Below are 16,421 nucleotides of genomic sequence, written 5' to 3'. Positions count from 1 at the left end.
AGAAAAACTGAAGCCAACTGTTTGATAAATTCCACAGTCTCTGTGGGAAGCCAAAGACTGGAGGAAGAAAAAATAACCTTTGGTTTTATTATTTGGTGTTTCTGGGACAGCTTACCTATCACTTTCCAGTGCCATCCAGCTTCCTGGCTCTTCACAGCCTCCGTGATGTATGTAGCCATGGCTGGCCTTGAACTTACCATGTAGCCCAGGCTAGCTACTTACTTCTGATCCTCCTGCCTCTGCCTCCTGGGATTGCAGATTTGTGCTACCATGCCTGACTAAGAGGGCTTGTTCTGAGGATGCGCTGTTTCCCTCTGTGGCTCAGGCCTGGTTCTCCTCTGCCACTGAGGGATATCTCTCAGCTCCCAGGAGAGAACACATCTCATAAATGTCATAAATGTGCGTTTCCTGCTTTGCTCCCCCCCCCCCGCCCCTTTCCTCTCACCCTCTACTGCCTCAGGGAGAGGACCTCTCACCAGGTGTGGAAAAGTCAGGATGGAAGAGGTGTGATGGTCCAGGAATAGGTGGCAACTTCAGAGTTCTGAGAACCCTCACATTTGGTTATGGATGGGAGCCAGAATGGTTCCAGGGAACAGGGGAGCAACTGACCTCAGGGGTCAAAAGGCGCTAGCTCTGTGGCCCATTTTGTGAGGGCAATGACATAGCAGGTAAAGGTGCCAAGCCTGATGATCCCGGTTCGATCACCAGCACCTACACAGTGGAAAGAGAGAGAGTGAAAGAGAGGGGACACCCCACCTCCTATCCCAGTCTGTGTGCTCAGGACCCAGAACCAGGCTTATTCTTTGTTTCTCCCCTACACTTTACCACCTCCCCAAATCTTCCTTACGATAACAGGTGAACACCTCCTTTCTGTGAGGAGACAGATTCACAAAACACCTCTGCCCTCAAGTGTTTAATGCATCCAAAATATGAACCTGTTAAAATTTTGTAATTAGGATTACTTACCATTCTTCTGATGAAGACACTAGAAACCTCAGCTGTGGTTCCCAAGATGAAAGTCATATTTGGTATTCACAGGGCCATGCGCCAGCCTCTTGATGCCCTCCAGTCTGGTTCACCACCCTGGTACTGCCCCTAGTCCTCCTGGGTAGAAGAGTAGACCTTCTGTGTTGGAAGAATTTACTGTGATTCCCTTTTGTATCAGATGGGAAACCCTGTGGTAAAGAACTTGGTGCAACATCGGAATCTTCCAACAAAGTGGTCCTAGCTTCCTAGCCTGGAAAACAGCTCAAATAACACCCTAATGTCCTAACAAAGAAATGGGTTTGCTCCCCTTCACTCTCTCTTTCCTTCATTTTGAGATATGGTCTGGCTAAGCAGCCCTAGCTGGAATGGAACCCCGTGTAAACCGTATAGACCAAGCTGTCCTCAAACTTGCAGGCAACCTCCTGCCCCTCCTCTGTCCCTATCTCTGCTCTTTTCTCCCTTTGGATAGGGTCTCACACTACAGCCCAGGCTACGCCAGAATTCGTGACAATTCTTCTGCCTCAGTCTCCCAAGTTCTGGGATTGTATGTGTGAGCTGCTCTGCGTGGTCTGAAGAACTGGATTTTAAGATTTAAGGAGCTCAGATTTAAATATTAGCCTACAGATGGTGTAGGTGAAGACGACTCAGCCCCAACGCCCACCCGCATCCCTACCAGAACACTACCTAACCCCCTTGAACCACAGGGCTGGGGGCCACATTCCTGGAGGTTTCAGGGACCTGTTTCTAATTGTCGCGTCCAGGAATACAGAGCCCGTGCGCTTCTACCCCTGATCTCGCCCTGCGCCACCAGAGGCCGCTGCGTGCCAGTTGCGCTCATCCTCCCCGCAGAGCGCCCCACGCTGTCTCGAAGGAGGCGGCCGTACCCGCAAGGGTTGAAGCTGCGGAGACGAGACGACTCCCAAGACAAGTGGCTGCGCGCTCCCCAGCCTGAAGGCCGCAAGCTCTGGAGGACCCGGCTGACCCCTCCCCCCTAGGGCTGGTGGGTCCAGGCCCGGAGCATCCCGGTGCTCAGAGCTGAGTTCACTGGGATGCCGGTTTAGCCATTGCCCTGTTCTCCCGGGGCACAGCAACTTGATAACGACTGATCGATCACAGACGGAGCTCGGGACCAGACAACACCCGACCTGGCAACTCCGGGGAAGAGCCCGCCTTTGAGTCTCGATCACAAGCTCAGAGGCATCAAGGACCTCAGGCCAGAAGGTTGAACCAGGACCACTGCTCTGGAGCAGGTGGGTACCAGGATTAAGAATGGGCGCTGAAAGGGGGCAGGAGCAAGCAAAGCAAGGTCAAAGGTTGTTGCTGACCCCTTGCAGGCTGCTCTTTCAGCATCACCCCATTGGAGAATGGGAAAAACAGCCCCAGGAAACTGAGGTAGACGCTTAAGAACAAATCCCAGAAGCCTCCTCCTCCAGCATTGAAGGAGGAGAGAATAGAATGCCCGAAATCCTGAGTCCCCATCTCCCCAAGTTCTCTGAGCATTGGAGTACCTAGGAGAAATGCTGAGTTAGATGGGACCCTGGGAACACTCAGACAGACATAGGATGTCACCAGGAGAAGAACGGCGTTTGCAATGATCAAAATGAGCCCCCCTCCCTGCCACCTGGCAGACTGGAAGAGGAGACCCACTCAGAAAAGAGGAAAATCTAGAAGGGTGGAAACACACCCACCCCCTCCACCACCCTCGTTCCCCTCTCTGGGCCTTTCCAGAGCTCGGCAGCTTGTGTGTTTCAGTATTACTTCTCAGTGGAAACTGAGCGAGGACAGGATCTTGGGGGAGAATGGAGAAGCTCTTGTGGGCTGTGCACTGAAGCCAAGACCTGTTGCACCACTAGGCTAGCCCACTGGAAGGACAGTTGTAGAATTAAGCCAGCTCCAGAAGAGTCCAGGAAGCTCATGATGGGTTGGAGGTGGAGGCAAGGGGAATTTGAAGACCTCGGGATTCTCCCCCAGGGGAGACAAAGCTATCAGAGTCTGTATGTGTCTCTGCCCTATCTCTGTCCCAAGACCAGAGAGGTGACAGCCCAGATCCTTATGGCCTCTCAACTCTGCTTCACTCCTGGGAAAAAGAAAACCCAGCCTCTTGTTTCAGGGTCACCTCCCCCTCAGCTTTCCAAAGTCTGGGGGAGGAGGGCAGGGGAGTAGGGACAGATCCCCAGAGCAGAAATGACCGCCGTTGTCACAGGAACAGCCTAAGCTGTCCATCCCATTCCCTTATTCTCATCCAAGTCCAAGCTTTCTCTTAGCTTCTGCAGGGGCCTGGACTCTCTCTGTTCTGAATTTACCTCCAAATTGCTCCCTACTTATCCAGGTGGAATGAATCTGAGACCAGCAGATGCACAGACAGAAGCCTAAAGACTCCATGAACGGTAAGTGAGACAGCTGGAGATGGGACTCGAGGAGAGGACATCCCCTCCAAGGGAGCAGCTATGTCTCTTGGTCTGGCCCCTGGTATTCCCAGTCTGAGCTGGCGCTTGCAGGGGCCAGTAATCTAGGCCAACCCTTGACCTCCTCCTGGGGTTCTTCCTGTCCTCATCTGTGGCTAGTTTCTCCCAGCGCCTTTGTGCTTCCGTTTCCCTGGTTTCTCTCTGGTTTTTTCGCACCCTCTGATATAGATGTCTGAGGTCCTCTTTGGTTCCCAGGAGAAAGGAGGAAGAGAGCAATGAGCCTAAGGTAGACTTCTGGGTCCCAAGTTCACATGCCGTCAACCTCGGGCAAAACATTTAACTTCTAGCCTAGGTTTGTCTCTTCCTTCTTTCCTTTATTTAGTTCAGTATGTGCACCCACGTGAAGGCCAGGGGAAGCTGTCTAGCAGACGCCTCCTGCCTTGCTACTCTCCACCTTACTCGCTTTAGACGGGGTCTTTTCCCTGAATCTATCACTAGGCTGTCCAGTGATCCAGCGATCTTTTTACATCGTCTAGATTTTTACATCTGTGTTGCTATTCTCACATTTGCTCAGCAAGTCCTCTTACTCACTGAGCCATCCCCCTCAGCCCCGTGTTTTGCTTTCGTTTGTTGGAGATGGGATCTTCCTATTTAGCCCTGGCTAGCTTGGAGTTCACCGTGTAAACCAGGCTGGCCTCACACTACCAATGATCCCTCTTGCTGCTGCTGCCTCTGAAGTGCTAGGATTACATGCATCTACCCCTCTCTCTTTCTTTCTTTCAAAAATTTAAATCATGATCAGATTGAATTGCACTGCTGCTACAGTCCCACGATTTGAAACTCAAATACATAAAAAGAAAGAAATTGGTGGGAAAAAAATAATTCTTCCTCCTACTTCTATCTTCTAGACAAGAAACAATTTCCCTTTTTAATGGCAAACAATATACACTTTCCGGACATGATGTGTACATATTAAGTAAAACACGCCCTGCCTTGTGTGTACACACCTCCTGCTTGTTGCTCCCCCTGCCCCCATAAGGCTGGATTCTCACTAGAGTCTACCGCACACGTCATTGCAGAGGTCTTGGATGGTTTTGGTTGTGTTGTGTTCTGTTCTGTATTCCCAGCAATTTGGAGGGAACGCATTTTCAGATTCTCCACAGTGTCCTCAGCTCCTCTGCTGACACCTGTGGGGGTCATAGCCAAACTTTTTGAGTTTTATTTGTAACACGGGCAATGGCAATCCTTTGTGCTGCGGAATGCAGTCAAGAGCACACAGTGAGGTGTCTGGATGGAGAGCTCAAAAAGTGGGAGTCAGCATGTTGTCTCCCACATGGCACAGCCCTTTAGTTCGCTCTGTAAAATCTCTTAAATATCTCCTTCACAGGCCCTGCCTTCCTGTCCCCTGGTCCTTCTGTATCACTCGTCAGAGACAGTGGCATTGTTCCTGGCTGCAAGCTGCCTGGGGACAAGGTATGCATTCTGTTTAACCTTGGGGCTTCTAGAGCAGGGCACAGAGAAGGGGCTGAACCTGAGGGCAGGGGACCGTCTGCCCTGAGCTAAGCGGGGTATGTACTTCTCTCCACAGGATGAGTGAGCGGACCACGAGCAACTGGAGCCCAGGCAGCTGGGTGCTAGCGCTGTGCCTGGCCTGGCTGTGGACACGGCTGGCCTCTGCTTCCTTGCAGCCTCCCACAGCCACAGGTTTGGGGAAGGTGGTGAGAGACTAGAGAGGACTTTCCTAGGACATCTGGAGAGCTAGAAGGCACTCCAACCCACCCCACAAAGCAGGCAGATCTCTGGGGCAGAGTAAACTTTGCAGAGGTGACTCCTCTGGCCACCGCCCAGGAAACTGCCCTCTTCTTGCGGCCCAGTCCAGAGAAGGCCTGGGTAGACACATTGGTACTATCCTTTCCAGGGGGAAGGTGCTCTACAGTGAGAGGCCCTCGGTGGAGGCTTAAGTCTAGTCTCCTGGCCTAATTCTGGGGTTTTCCTTCTGGGATGGCTAAAGCCTCTGTAAGCGGATGATCCTCCCCCACGCATTGTAAGCCCTGGGGCCCTTGCCCTCACCCTGAGAAAGTGGAAGGTGGGGGCTGGTGTGTAACTCCAGCTTTCAAAGAGTCCAAAGAGTCGTGAGTGTGGCCTCAGCGGGGTGGGGTGGGGTAGGGAGGTAACGCAAAGGTTTCATCTGCTCTTCTCTCTTTTACCTTTAGATCTCTCTCTCTCTCTCTCTCTCTCTCTCTCTCTCTCTCTCGTCTGTCTCTCTGTATGTGTGCATGTTGAAAGTATGAACTGAGCCCGCGCCTCTGTGCTAGGAAACACTACCACTGAGTTGCATCCCCAGCTCTGGGTATCTCTTAAATGACCTAGGAGGAGAAATTGGGAACCTGCAGCCGGGTGGGAGGGAGGAGAGCAGGTTGGAGGCCTGGGTCTCCTGACCTTTCTTCCCCGGCTGGCCCATTCAGTCCTGGTAAAGCAGGGCACCTGTGAGGTGATCTCCGCGCATCGCTGCTGCAACCGCAACCGCATCGAGGAGCGCTCCCAGACGGTCAAGTGTGCCTGCCTCTCTGGCCAGGTGGCGGGCACTACAAGGGCAAAGCCCTCCTGCGTGGACGGTGAGTGTATGGCCAGGCCCTGCGCAGCCAGGTGGGTAAGGAGGCCCAGAGCAGAGATAAGAAAGTCTGTTTAGGCCTCCCCATCTGCTGAGGATCCAGTTTCATAGCCATCTTGGGGTTTACCTTATCAGTCTCCAGTAATGGAGATCGTCTTGGAGGAGAGGGCAGACATGACCCGCCCTGTGTCCTAGAGGAAGAAAGCTCTGGTTACAGGCCACACACACCTGCCACCTGGTTCACACGTACAGGGATGCATTCCCGCACACTAGTTCCTTGGCCCACATCTTCCTCCAGAGAGGTCCTCTTCTACAAGCCCCCTCTTATTCCTAGCCTACCTTTGCCTTCTCCTTGGGGTCACATGTGATCCCTCACATTGTACACCCACGTTCCCTCTTTTCTGCCCACACCTGCTTTCCCATGCTCTGACAGCGTCTGGATCACCATGCTTACCCTCGCTAGCACGCATGCCAGCTTCTCCACTCCTGGACGTGGCTTGGACAGCAGTTTGTATGCACTAAGGAGAGCACTGATGGTGGTACCTCTCTGCTAAGGACAGCTGCCTCAGAGTCAGCATCACCTGCCTCCCAGCTTGGTGTCCTTCTGCCTTTTGGGTGTGAGGCAGTGATGAAGTTGATTGGGGTAGTCCCCAGCCCTCAGCCTAAGTACAATGCTGCCCCCTTGGACAGCTCAGGTTAGGGGGAAGAGAAGGAAAGGTGGCCATCCAAGCTCAAGCTACGTAGGCAGCTACGCCCCATTCCCGGGCTAGCTGTGCTGTGCTCCCAGAGTGTAGAGCCTCACCTGCCTCCTGCCCCACAGCTGCCATCGTCTTGCAGAAGTGGTGGTGTCAGATGGAACCCTGCCTGCTGGGGGAGGAGTGCAAGGTGCTCCCGGACCTGTCAGGGTGGAGCTGCAGCAGTGGACACAAGGTCAAAACCACCAAGGTATTGAAGCGGGTGCTTCATCCTCCCCTCCCGTTCCCCTTTCACCTGGAGTAGCACAGGGGCTAAGTCCTGGAGGGCCAGGATGGCAACGCCATGAGATGGGCATGTGACCCACAAGAACGCTTTCCAGACAGTCTCCTGAGTCTGTCTCCACTCCAGGCACTGCTGCCAAGGGTGTGGTTTGCCCTTATTGGCAAAGCTGACGTTCTGCCTGCCTTGGTTTTCTCCTCTTTGCTTAGCATGGGTTTACTACTAGAAAATATCAGGTCTTTAAAAAGAAAGTAGAGGCCGGGCAGTGGTGGCGCACACCTTTAATTCCAGCACTCGGAAGGCAGAGGCAGGCGGATCTCTGTGAGTTCGAGGCCAGCCTGGTCTACAAGAGCTAGTTCCAGGACAGGAACCAAAAGCTACGGAGAAAACCTGTCTCAAAAAAAAAAAAAAAGTAGAGCAGGTCCTAGTGGCACACATCTGTAATCTTAGCACTCAGCATGAAGGTCAGGGGTTCAAAGCTAGCCTGGGCTACATATACCTGTCTTAAAAAAGAAAGAAAGAAAAAAGAGAGAAAGAAAGAAAGAAAGAAAGAAAGAAAGAAAACCTAAGGGAGAAAAAAGTGGAGACCTAGGAAATTACCTAGGCCACTCAGGGAGGAAGTTTTCCTAATATCTGAATTCCAGACCCTGTAACCACTCTGCCTACCACCTCTACCGCAGAGTGTCCCCTGTCACTTACACTATTCTTACGGCTATTAACTCCCCGCAGTTCCTACCTACCCTCCTCTGGTCAAATTGATCTGTCCTCAGTGACAGCACCCAAGAAGATTATTATCACCATGGCTCGCTGCCTGCCCCACAAAACAGGGGGGCAATTAAAATTTAATCAAACTCTTTAGCAGTTCCATGTGTGCCTCGGCTAATTAGTTGCATGTCGTTGTCATCGTCGTCTGTGCAAATGAGTGACAGGCCAAGGCAGCGTCTCTGACCCTGTCCCCATCGTGCACAGCAAGAAGGTTAACAAACAGAAGCAAAAACAGGTTCTAGGATTCTGAGAAAAGAGGGGGGGGGGTATCATAGCACACACAACACTGGTAGCTAGCTACAGCAAGAGACAGTTTGGGGGCTGGAGAGATGGCTCATTGGTTAAGAACACTCTTGCAGAGGACCAAAGTTAATTCCTAGCACCCGCACGGCAGCTCACAACTATCTATAACTCAATCCTAAAGGATCCAATACTTTTAAGTGGCCTCCCTAGGCACCAGGCACACATGTGGTGCACAGACGTTCATTCAGATACAATATCAATAACACAAAACTTAAAAAAAAAAAAAAAAGAAAGAGGGGCTGGAGAGCTGGCCCAGTGGTTAAAAGAACTGGCTAGTCTTCCACAGTTCCTAAGTTCAGTTCCCAGCAACCACATGATGACTCACGGCCATCTATAAAGTTGGGTCTGGTGCCTTCTTCTGACATACAAGCAGACAGAGCACTGGCATACAAAAAATTTTTTAATTAAAAGTAAATAAATAAATAAATAGAGAAAGAAAGAAAGAAAGAAGAAAGAAAGAAAGAAAGAAAGAAAGAAAGAAAAGAAGAGGGTTTGGCTGATTAGAAGGCTGGAAAGCCTGTCTATAGGCAGCAAAGGGAGACAGACATTCTGAGATGCTTATCAAGACTTGCAAAGTGGGACCCATCACAGACCTTGGGACATTTGCCATACTGTTACAGGGTAGGGTTTGTAGCCTAAAAGGTAGATCACAACCTTTGCAATTTGTGTAGTGACTCAGAAGCAAACAGTGGTGACGTTTGTGCAACTGATGTCAGCATGGCCCACCAGGCCACCGTGTCCAGCTTGGACGGCTTTAGGAGACCAGCAGCAGTGACCTCTAAGTGATTTGCATGACCCAGTGCTCTCTGGCATGCTACAAAGGCTGACTCTCTGTTGATTTCTCTAACCTTCTAACCACTTGCTTTCTAGGTCACACGATAACCCTCGGGGTCATGGCTTAGACAGGACAGTCTGGATTGTCTTGATTGTCTGGATTGAAGAATGGCTTCTGGTCACACCAGCCAGCAGATGTGAGGACTCATTTACACAGACATGTAGTTCCATGTGACGTCAGACTGGCAAGTTAGTCAAACTGCTTAGCAGAAATGCTATATCTTCGGTCACATACTTGAGATATATGCTCTTTTATGAACAAAGGTAGACACCCGTAATCCTGTCCTTAAGGAATATCTTGTCAAGTTAGGGAGTGGATGACAGACATCAAACAGTTTAAAGTGTGTGGTACCATGGCCTCTGAGCTACCTACCATGGGTATGGTGGGGATGGGTGGATGAGAGTCTCATTGATCTTTGACTGTCTCCTGATCACAAGACACAAAGTCATGAAGTCCTGCATCCCCAACAAGATGCTAAGATGTTAAAGGAGACACTGTCCTCTGATGCCAAGCCAGGGTAATCTCTTTTGACAGTGCTGGAAAGTAGAGATGAGGTCCAACAACTCCTTAGCCCAGCTCTGTAGAGGCAGGGTGTGTGGCTCACACCCTTTGTTGTCTGAGGGATGGACAGGTCCTCGGGACCGTCCCCACCTGAACTTCATGTGGTTTTTGGTTTTGTTTTTGCTTGTTTTAGTGGATGAGGAAACTGAGTCACAGAGGGATGTGATGGTTTGTCCAAGATCTCACAGTTCGAGTTTCCAAAACTCAAATGCTGAGATTCCAGGCTATCTTCATGGTAATTTACTGTAGAGAGTGGAACCCTGCAAACACTGTCTAGATAGCAGCAGCATGTTTCTGGGAGATGGGACTTTGATCTCCCATCCACAAAAATCCAGAATCCCTACACACTGCAGAGTGGGGCTACATCTCAGTGCCCCAGATCCAAAAAGTTCCCATGATAGCCCAGAGGTCACTCGGCCCAGTTGCAGCTGGAGCACTGTGAGCTGGCATCCCATTGCCCTCTGGCATTTCTCTTCTGAGAGCCTCAGCCATCTCCCTAGATAGGTACCTGGAAAGGAGCGAGTTAGGCAGAGTACATCTCAAAGTTGAAGGTCTTCAGGTTGGCCTGATAGATGGCTTGGGAGTAGCATCCTGGCTTACACTCCTCATCAAGGCCTTAGGGAGTAGGGTGTGTTAGAGACCAGCCTGGACGATGCCCCATTCCTGAGAAGGCAAATCAGGGATAGTTTGGGATGGAGTCTTAGCTTCCCCTATCTCCCTAAGCATTTGACTAAGACTCTGATATCACCCCATCTTGGGGCTTATTTTTGTTTTTGCTAAATGAGATGAGCGGTAATGTTAAGGCAGGCCTCTAACAGTCTCTGCGTACAGCAGGGCCACAGGCTAGGGCGCCCATGGAGAGGTCAAAGGCTGTCACAGTCTCCTTCCACACTGAAGAGTGGAGGTCGGAGGGTAGGAGGAGGGGTTGGCAAATATTTTCTGGAAAGAGCCGGTAGATGAATCTGCTATATTCTGCGGACCACATTGAGTCTTTGTGACATATCCTTTGTTTTGTCTCGTTGTGTTTTAAAAACATTGCAGAACTGTCAACGCCACCTTTAGCTCTAGGGTGGAAGAAACACCTCGTGACCCATTTCAGGTGTTTGTCACCCCTGACACCCAAGGGACAGCTGAAGGCCTGGGACGGCCTCTCAGCCTCCTGGCTTGCCCTCTGGGCCCTGGAAACCTGAGCACAGGGCGAGGGCTGGCTTTGTTTTTCTCCTAATGCTCAGGGAGAGATGGGCGAGTGAATTATTCAGGTTACAAATGAGACAGCTTTGGCGGAGCAGACAGGAAAGCCTGCTTTCCTGGAGGTGGGAAGACAGGTTCTGCAGGCTGCTTTGGAGCCCAGCGGCAGAATGCTGGAAGAAAAGGGGGGCTCTCTTGCCCCTCCTTCCTGGACAGTGTCCCCCTCTTGCTTCTCCCCACCCCACCAGCTGTGCCATCCACGTGAGCTGAGAGCTACCAGCCTCCCGCAGCCCCCACCTGCCTTAGTGTCCTGATTCTGTACCTCCCTCGGTCCCCAATTCATTGTGTAAAGTCCTCCAGGCCTTCCCTGCTCCTGACCTGGCCATGAGGTTGAGTTTATTTGGTAAACTCTGAGGCGTCTATGTATGACCAGGAGAATACCCCATAAGAAGGTCTGGCAAAGAAGAGAAACTGTTCTGCCTCCCTACCTCGAGCTCCCCAAAATTCTGTATCCAACCGAGTCCAAATCAGTCTGTGTCTTGTAGCTATCCAAATGACAGTTTAGAAATAAATGAGTGTCCTCGGACCATGAGGTTCCTGGAGTCCATTTTCTCCCTCTTTGGTGAAGGCACCTCAGAGCCTCTGAAGTTCGCCGGAACCCTGAGACCCTCAGCTCCACAGGCCTTAGGGAAGTTGACAACTTTAAATCACGTACCTGATGACTGCTGGCCTCCTGGCAGTTTCATTAAAGTCTGTGAGTGACATTCTGGCTAATAACCCCAGACAGCTCCACAGCACTGAGACCGCAGCTCCCTAAAACCACAGAATTACAGTTGCGAGGCGTTTGAGAAGCCAGCTTGCCAACCCTTTCATTTGCCAGCCGAGGAGAGAGGAGTTCAGAAAGGTTAAGTAATTCGGTCACACGCAGTCACACAACAAGCTGATGGCATGCCCTGCCCAGCGAAGCAACGCTGAGTTCTTTCCACCATTATGTATCTCATTTTGTACCCTGGAATAGATGGGGACTGAGAAGGAAGACAGGGTGAGAGTCCCACTCTAGAATCACCCAAAGCGGTGAGGGCAAGCAGTAGAGGGGAGAGGAAAGGGAAGAGGAATGGGAACAGGTAGAGGAAATACACAGAGGGAGGAAGGGGGCGGGGTGAACATCACCACTTCAGGACTTCAAACCACAGAACAAAATTGAACAAGACTGATGTCGCCTGGAGAAGAACGGATCTTGGTCCTTTCTGGACGAGGCAGCATGCAGCCCTGTCAGTCCTTGGCAAACTGGGCATGGTGGTGCATACCTACGACCCTAGCACTTAGGAAGCCGAAACAGGAGGATGGGGAGATAAAGGCCAGTCTGGACCACACAGGGACCCTGTCAAAAGAAAAACAAGAACAACCGAAAGAGAATGGGAAGCCTGTGGCACTGTGACGCCATCTTGGGGCTCCCAGGTTCTTTATGTCCTGTGCAAAGCACATGGTTTTTTTTTTTTTTTTTTTTTTTTTGCAAATGAATGTTATTGAAGCATAGGCTAGGCTTATTTGCTTACTACTGGCTATGACTATCTTTGTGCTGTGACAACATACATGAGTCATTGGGAAGAGACCACAGGACTCTCAAAATGAAAATAAATTCCGTGGAAAATTTTTGTCAGTCTTTGCAATGTGTTTTACTGTAGCCTTTTAAAAGTGTACCCTCAGCCAGGCGATGGTGGCACACGCCTTTAATCCCAGCACTCGGGAGGTAGAGGCAGGCGGATCTCTGTGAGTTCGAGACCAGCTCTGGTCTACAGAGCTAGTTCCACAACAGGCTCCAAAGCCACAGAGAAACCCTGTCTCGAAAAACCAAATAAATAAATAAACAAATAAATAAAAAAATAAAAGTGTACCCTTGCAATCTAGAAACTGATGACTGCATTTGAGTCCTGTATTTGGGGAGCTGTAGGAGGGGGCCGCTTGTTCAGTTCGGCTGCCCAGAACCGAAATAACCACACAGATACTGTATTAATTAAATCACGGCTTGGCCCATTAGCTCTAACTTCTTATTGGCTAACTCTTATATTAACTTAACCCATTTCTATTAATTTGTATATTGCCACATGGCAGTGGTTTACCGCAAAGATTCTAATTGGCGTCTGTCTCAGGCAGAGGATCCATGGCATTTCCCTTACTCCACCCTTCTTCCTCCCAGCATTCAGTTCGTCTTCTCTGCCTACCTAAGTTCTGCCCTATCAACAGGCCAAGGCAGTTTCTTCATTCATTAATGCTAAGCACAGCACACAGAGGGGACTCCCACACCAGGGAGCTTTGTTTTTTCTTTTGATCCTGTGCCCATGTACCCTTAAATCCTTTTCAGTGTCTCTTGTGATATCTAACAACAACAAAACCCAGAGACATAAAGCCTAAGGCAGTCCAAGGGAAAGGCCCGGGGCAGATGACGCCACTCAGATGCATCAGGGTTCACATCAGTTCAGTTACTCCTTCCCCAGTTCATGCAGCTACTATATTTGAACTTCAGCAAGATAACTGCACATGCACCCTTGTGTAAAGATAGGGTTGTGCAGGTATGTGTGCAACTGGCATTTCTGTATCTGTGGAGTTTGGCATCTCCATGCCCTCAATTGAGCATGATGCTCAGAATGTATAGAAACGAGCTCAGCCTTGACACTGACGGAGGCTAGGGCACACTGGCTGTTCACAGTCCAGCACACAGTATACACTCCCACTCCACCCGTGTGGTTGAGATGGGTGAGCGTGAGTAGCTAGCTGGTCCTTGAAGTCAGTCCTTGGGATGTGATTTGTCACCAAGCGTGAGTGTGGGATGGGCACAGGCCAGCAGCTATGGGACCTGTGTGGCTGTAAATGTATTTGGAGTAGACACGTGGGCTGAGCATACAGAGGACCAGAGAACTTTTCAAACCACTCCTGAGGGCAGAGATTCCCTTTATCCTCCTCCACAGCATCAAAGCCATTACCATGAAAATGGCTCTTGTTGTCTGACATGACACACACAATGCCCCGGCCAAGCATCCTGGTCTGTCCTAAGCACAGACGGGCAGACAGTCCAACTCTGAGTTGTTCATTTGTTGTTACTGCTTCTGGGTTTTTGTTTCTTTTCTTTTCTTTTGTTGTTTTCTTGAGACAGGTTTCTTCTGTGTAGCCCTGGCTGTCCTGGAACTCGTGCTATAGACAGGGCTGGCCTCGAACTCAGAGATCTGTCTGCCTCTGCCTCCCAGGTGGGGGTGGGCGCAGGGCAAGGGTTGGGGCAGGACGAGTTCTATGAATTGAAGACTAGCCTGGATTATGTACCGAGTTTCAATCCAGCCTGTCTCAGAACAAAACAAAACAAACAAAGCAAGGGGCGGAAGCGCCGGCTCAGCAAGGGAGAGTTGGAGTGGCTCTTGAGGACGTTCAATTCTCAGCGCTTACATGGAGTCCACGAACATCTATAACTCTAGTTCCAGGGGATCTGAGGCCCTCTTCTGCCCTCTAACTACGAGGTACGCAGACTGTGCACACACATACCTCGAGGCAAAGCACTCATACACATAAAATAAATAAAATCTAAGAAGTAAACCTTTTTAAGTTAAAAACAATATAATAATCTCGATCTAGCTGCTGAATGTTTCTGCAGAGTTTTTTTTTTTTTTTTTTGTATTACCTGAAGGGAAACAGCTGTGTCACTGCTCTCAGGCGGATTCCTAAAGGATAACCTCAGCTGTATCAAAGTGAGGATGAGACTCATCATTGCCAGTCTTGCCTGGACGGAGAGGCTGGAGGCACCTACACGTGCTTTAGTTGATCGCATTTCCCAGTTCATTGATTTGTGTGTGGAATGTGCGCATATGCAGGCCACAGGTCGACATCGAATATCTCTCTCTGCTGGTCTCCTCCTCCTTTGTTTGTTTGCTTGAGGCAGGGTCTCTGAACCCAGGGCATATAAACTGTCTAGACTGCCTGGCCGGAGAGTCTCTGGGATCCTCCTGTCTCCGTCTTCTGTGACGGGGATTACGAGGGTGCCACTATGACCTTTTTAAAAAAACCTAGGTAGTGGCTAGAGATACAAACTCAGCCTTCCTGTCTGCACAGTGAGTGTTTCACCACTGAGTCACCTCCCCAGCGCCCCTTCAGTATTTACATGTATGTTTTTAAAATATTTTTACTTTTTTCTTTTATTATTTGTGTGTGTGTGTGTGCGCGTGTGTAAGTAGGCCAGAAACATCAGGTCCCCAGGAGCTGAAGTTATAGGCAGTCATGAGCCTCCCAGTGTGGGTGCTGGGAACTAAACTCAGCTGCTCCAGTAGAAACTCTGCTGCTGAGCCATCTCTCCTGATTGCCTCTATACATACACTTTTAAAAATACACATGTACACACACACAATTTTTTGTTTGTTTTTTGTCTTCCTCTTTTCCACTTATGAAAGCAACCAGAGCATTTTCTTACCTGAAAACAACAATGACAGACAAACAAACAAACAAACAAAAGTACGCAGAATTTCACTCAGAACCACAAAATGAGCAACAAAGGTGTGCTAAGAACAGCAGTGCTGCCTCCTTGAGCCCTGATGAGTCACGGTAATTGTGAGCCGGCTGCATGTACCTCGGTCATTTTGCCCCCATGGGAACCTGTGAAGCAAGAGTTACTAACACCCTCTTACAGGCACTTCTGCTCAGAGAGGAAAAAGAAGCCATGGGCCTTCCTTCCCTGGCTGCCACCCTGCCTGGGCATCTAGAACACGGTAACGCGTGTAGAAAGAGAACAGGGGAGGTGGGCAGTTTTCCATGTGAAAGTTCTGACATAAGCTAGGTGTGATATACATAGCTATGATCTAGGACTTGGCAGGATGCTGTGTTGGGGCCCTTGTCAAAAAAGAAGGAGGAAGAAAAAGAGGAGGGAGAAGGGGGGGAGAGAAAGAAGGGAAAAAAGAGGAGGAGGGAGAGAGAGATGGAAGAGAAGGGAGAAGAGGAGGAGGGAGGAGGGAAAGAGAAGGGAGGGGGTGTAGAGAAGAAGGGAGCAAAGGAGGAAGAACTGGCAATAATCCAGGTAAGACTTAAGCTCTCGGACCTAAAGGAGTGCTTAGCTGCCTGGGGTGTGGCAGGTGGGGAGGAGGGAAATGACAGTACTTCCCAGTTTCCTGCTTTCCTTTCCTCGCTAGTCACTGCAGCCCTTATCTTCTCCCACAAGCACAGGGGCACCTTGACCCTGTGTACTAGGTCTGTGCTCCGTGTGAGTGACACTGGAGGTCAGCGTTCCAACAACCTTCCCCAGATCCCGTAGCCTTCCCACTAAAGCCCCTTGCACAGTGGTCTGCACACAAAAGAAAACTGAGTAGGCAGATGCTTTGGTTAGCGACTTTTGCAGAAGCCGTAATTCAAACCTTAGACCGGAAGAAGAGTATACTGGTGCGCTATCAGTTCCAGAGGCCGTAGATGACCTGGAATTTCTGAGGCAGGAAGGGAGGCATCCTGCTGAGGGGCACTGGGTTGCTATAGTTGACAGAGGGTCCTTGGCCACAATTTTGATTCTTTGGTTTCCAGGAATTTGGGGATCACTTTCCTTCTGGTGCGGTATCGAGTTTCTCTTTAACTTCAATTGTGCACATGGATTCCTAAGCCATGTAGCTTCGCTCCAGCCAAAGCCAGACGAGCTGGAGACTGTGATACACAGAGAATCTCTTCTGGGATCCCCACAAGAATTGAGAGCCAGATGTTCAGAAGGTCGCCCACTTAGACAGAGAAACCTATCCTAGACTCAGGGATACTGAGGCGGGTAGGCTCCTAAACC

The 16,421-nt window shown here is 50.2% G+C and overlaps 1 protein-coding gene across 1 annotated transcript; it reads left to right on the top strand.

Annotated features, from left to right (window-relative positions):
• Positions 1-4,981: 4,981 nt before the first annotated feature.
• On the top strand, positions 4,982-8,978 carry Tafa3 (TAFA chemokine like family member 3). Its single transcript, XM_041638281.1, has 4 exons — positions 4,982-5,096; positions 5,858-6,007; positions 6,824-6,948; positions 8,917-8,978. The coding sequence occupies exons 1-4, from the start codon at positions 4,982-4,984 to the stop codon at positions 8,926-8,928; spliced, it is 402 nt and encodes a 133-aa protein (XP_041494215.1). The 3' UTR covers positions 8,929-8,978.
• The last annotated feature ends 7,443 nt before the right edge of the window (positions 8,979-16,421 follow it).

The sequence above is a fragment of the Microtus oregoni genome, unplaced genomic scaffold, assembly GCF_018167655.1.
Source record: "Microtus oregoni isolate MIOR12 unplaced genomic scaffold, Mior012 000054F_ref0000373, whole genome shotgun sequence".
NCBI lineage: Eukaryota > Metazoa > Chordata > Mammalia > Rodentia > Cricetidae > Microtus > Microtus oregoni.
This window is presented reverse-complemented; position numbering and strand designations above follow the sequence as displayed.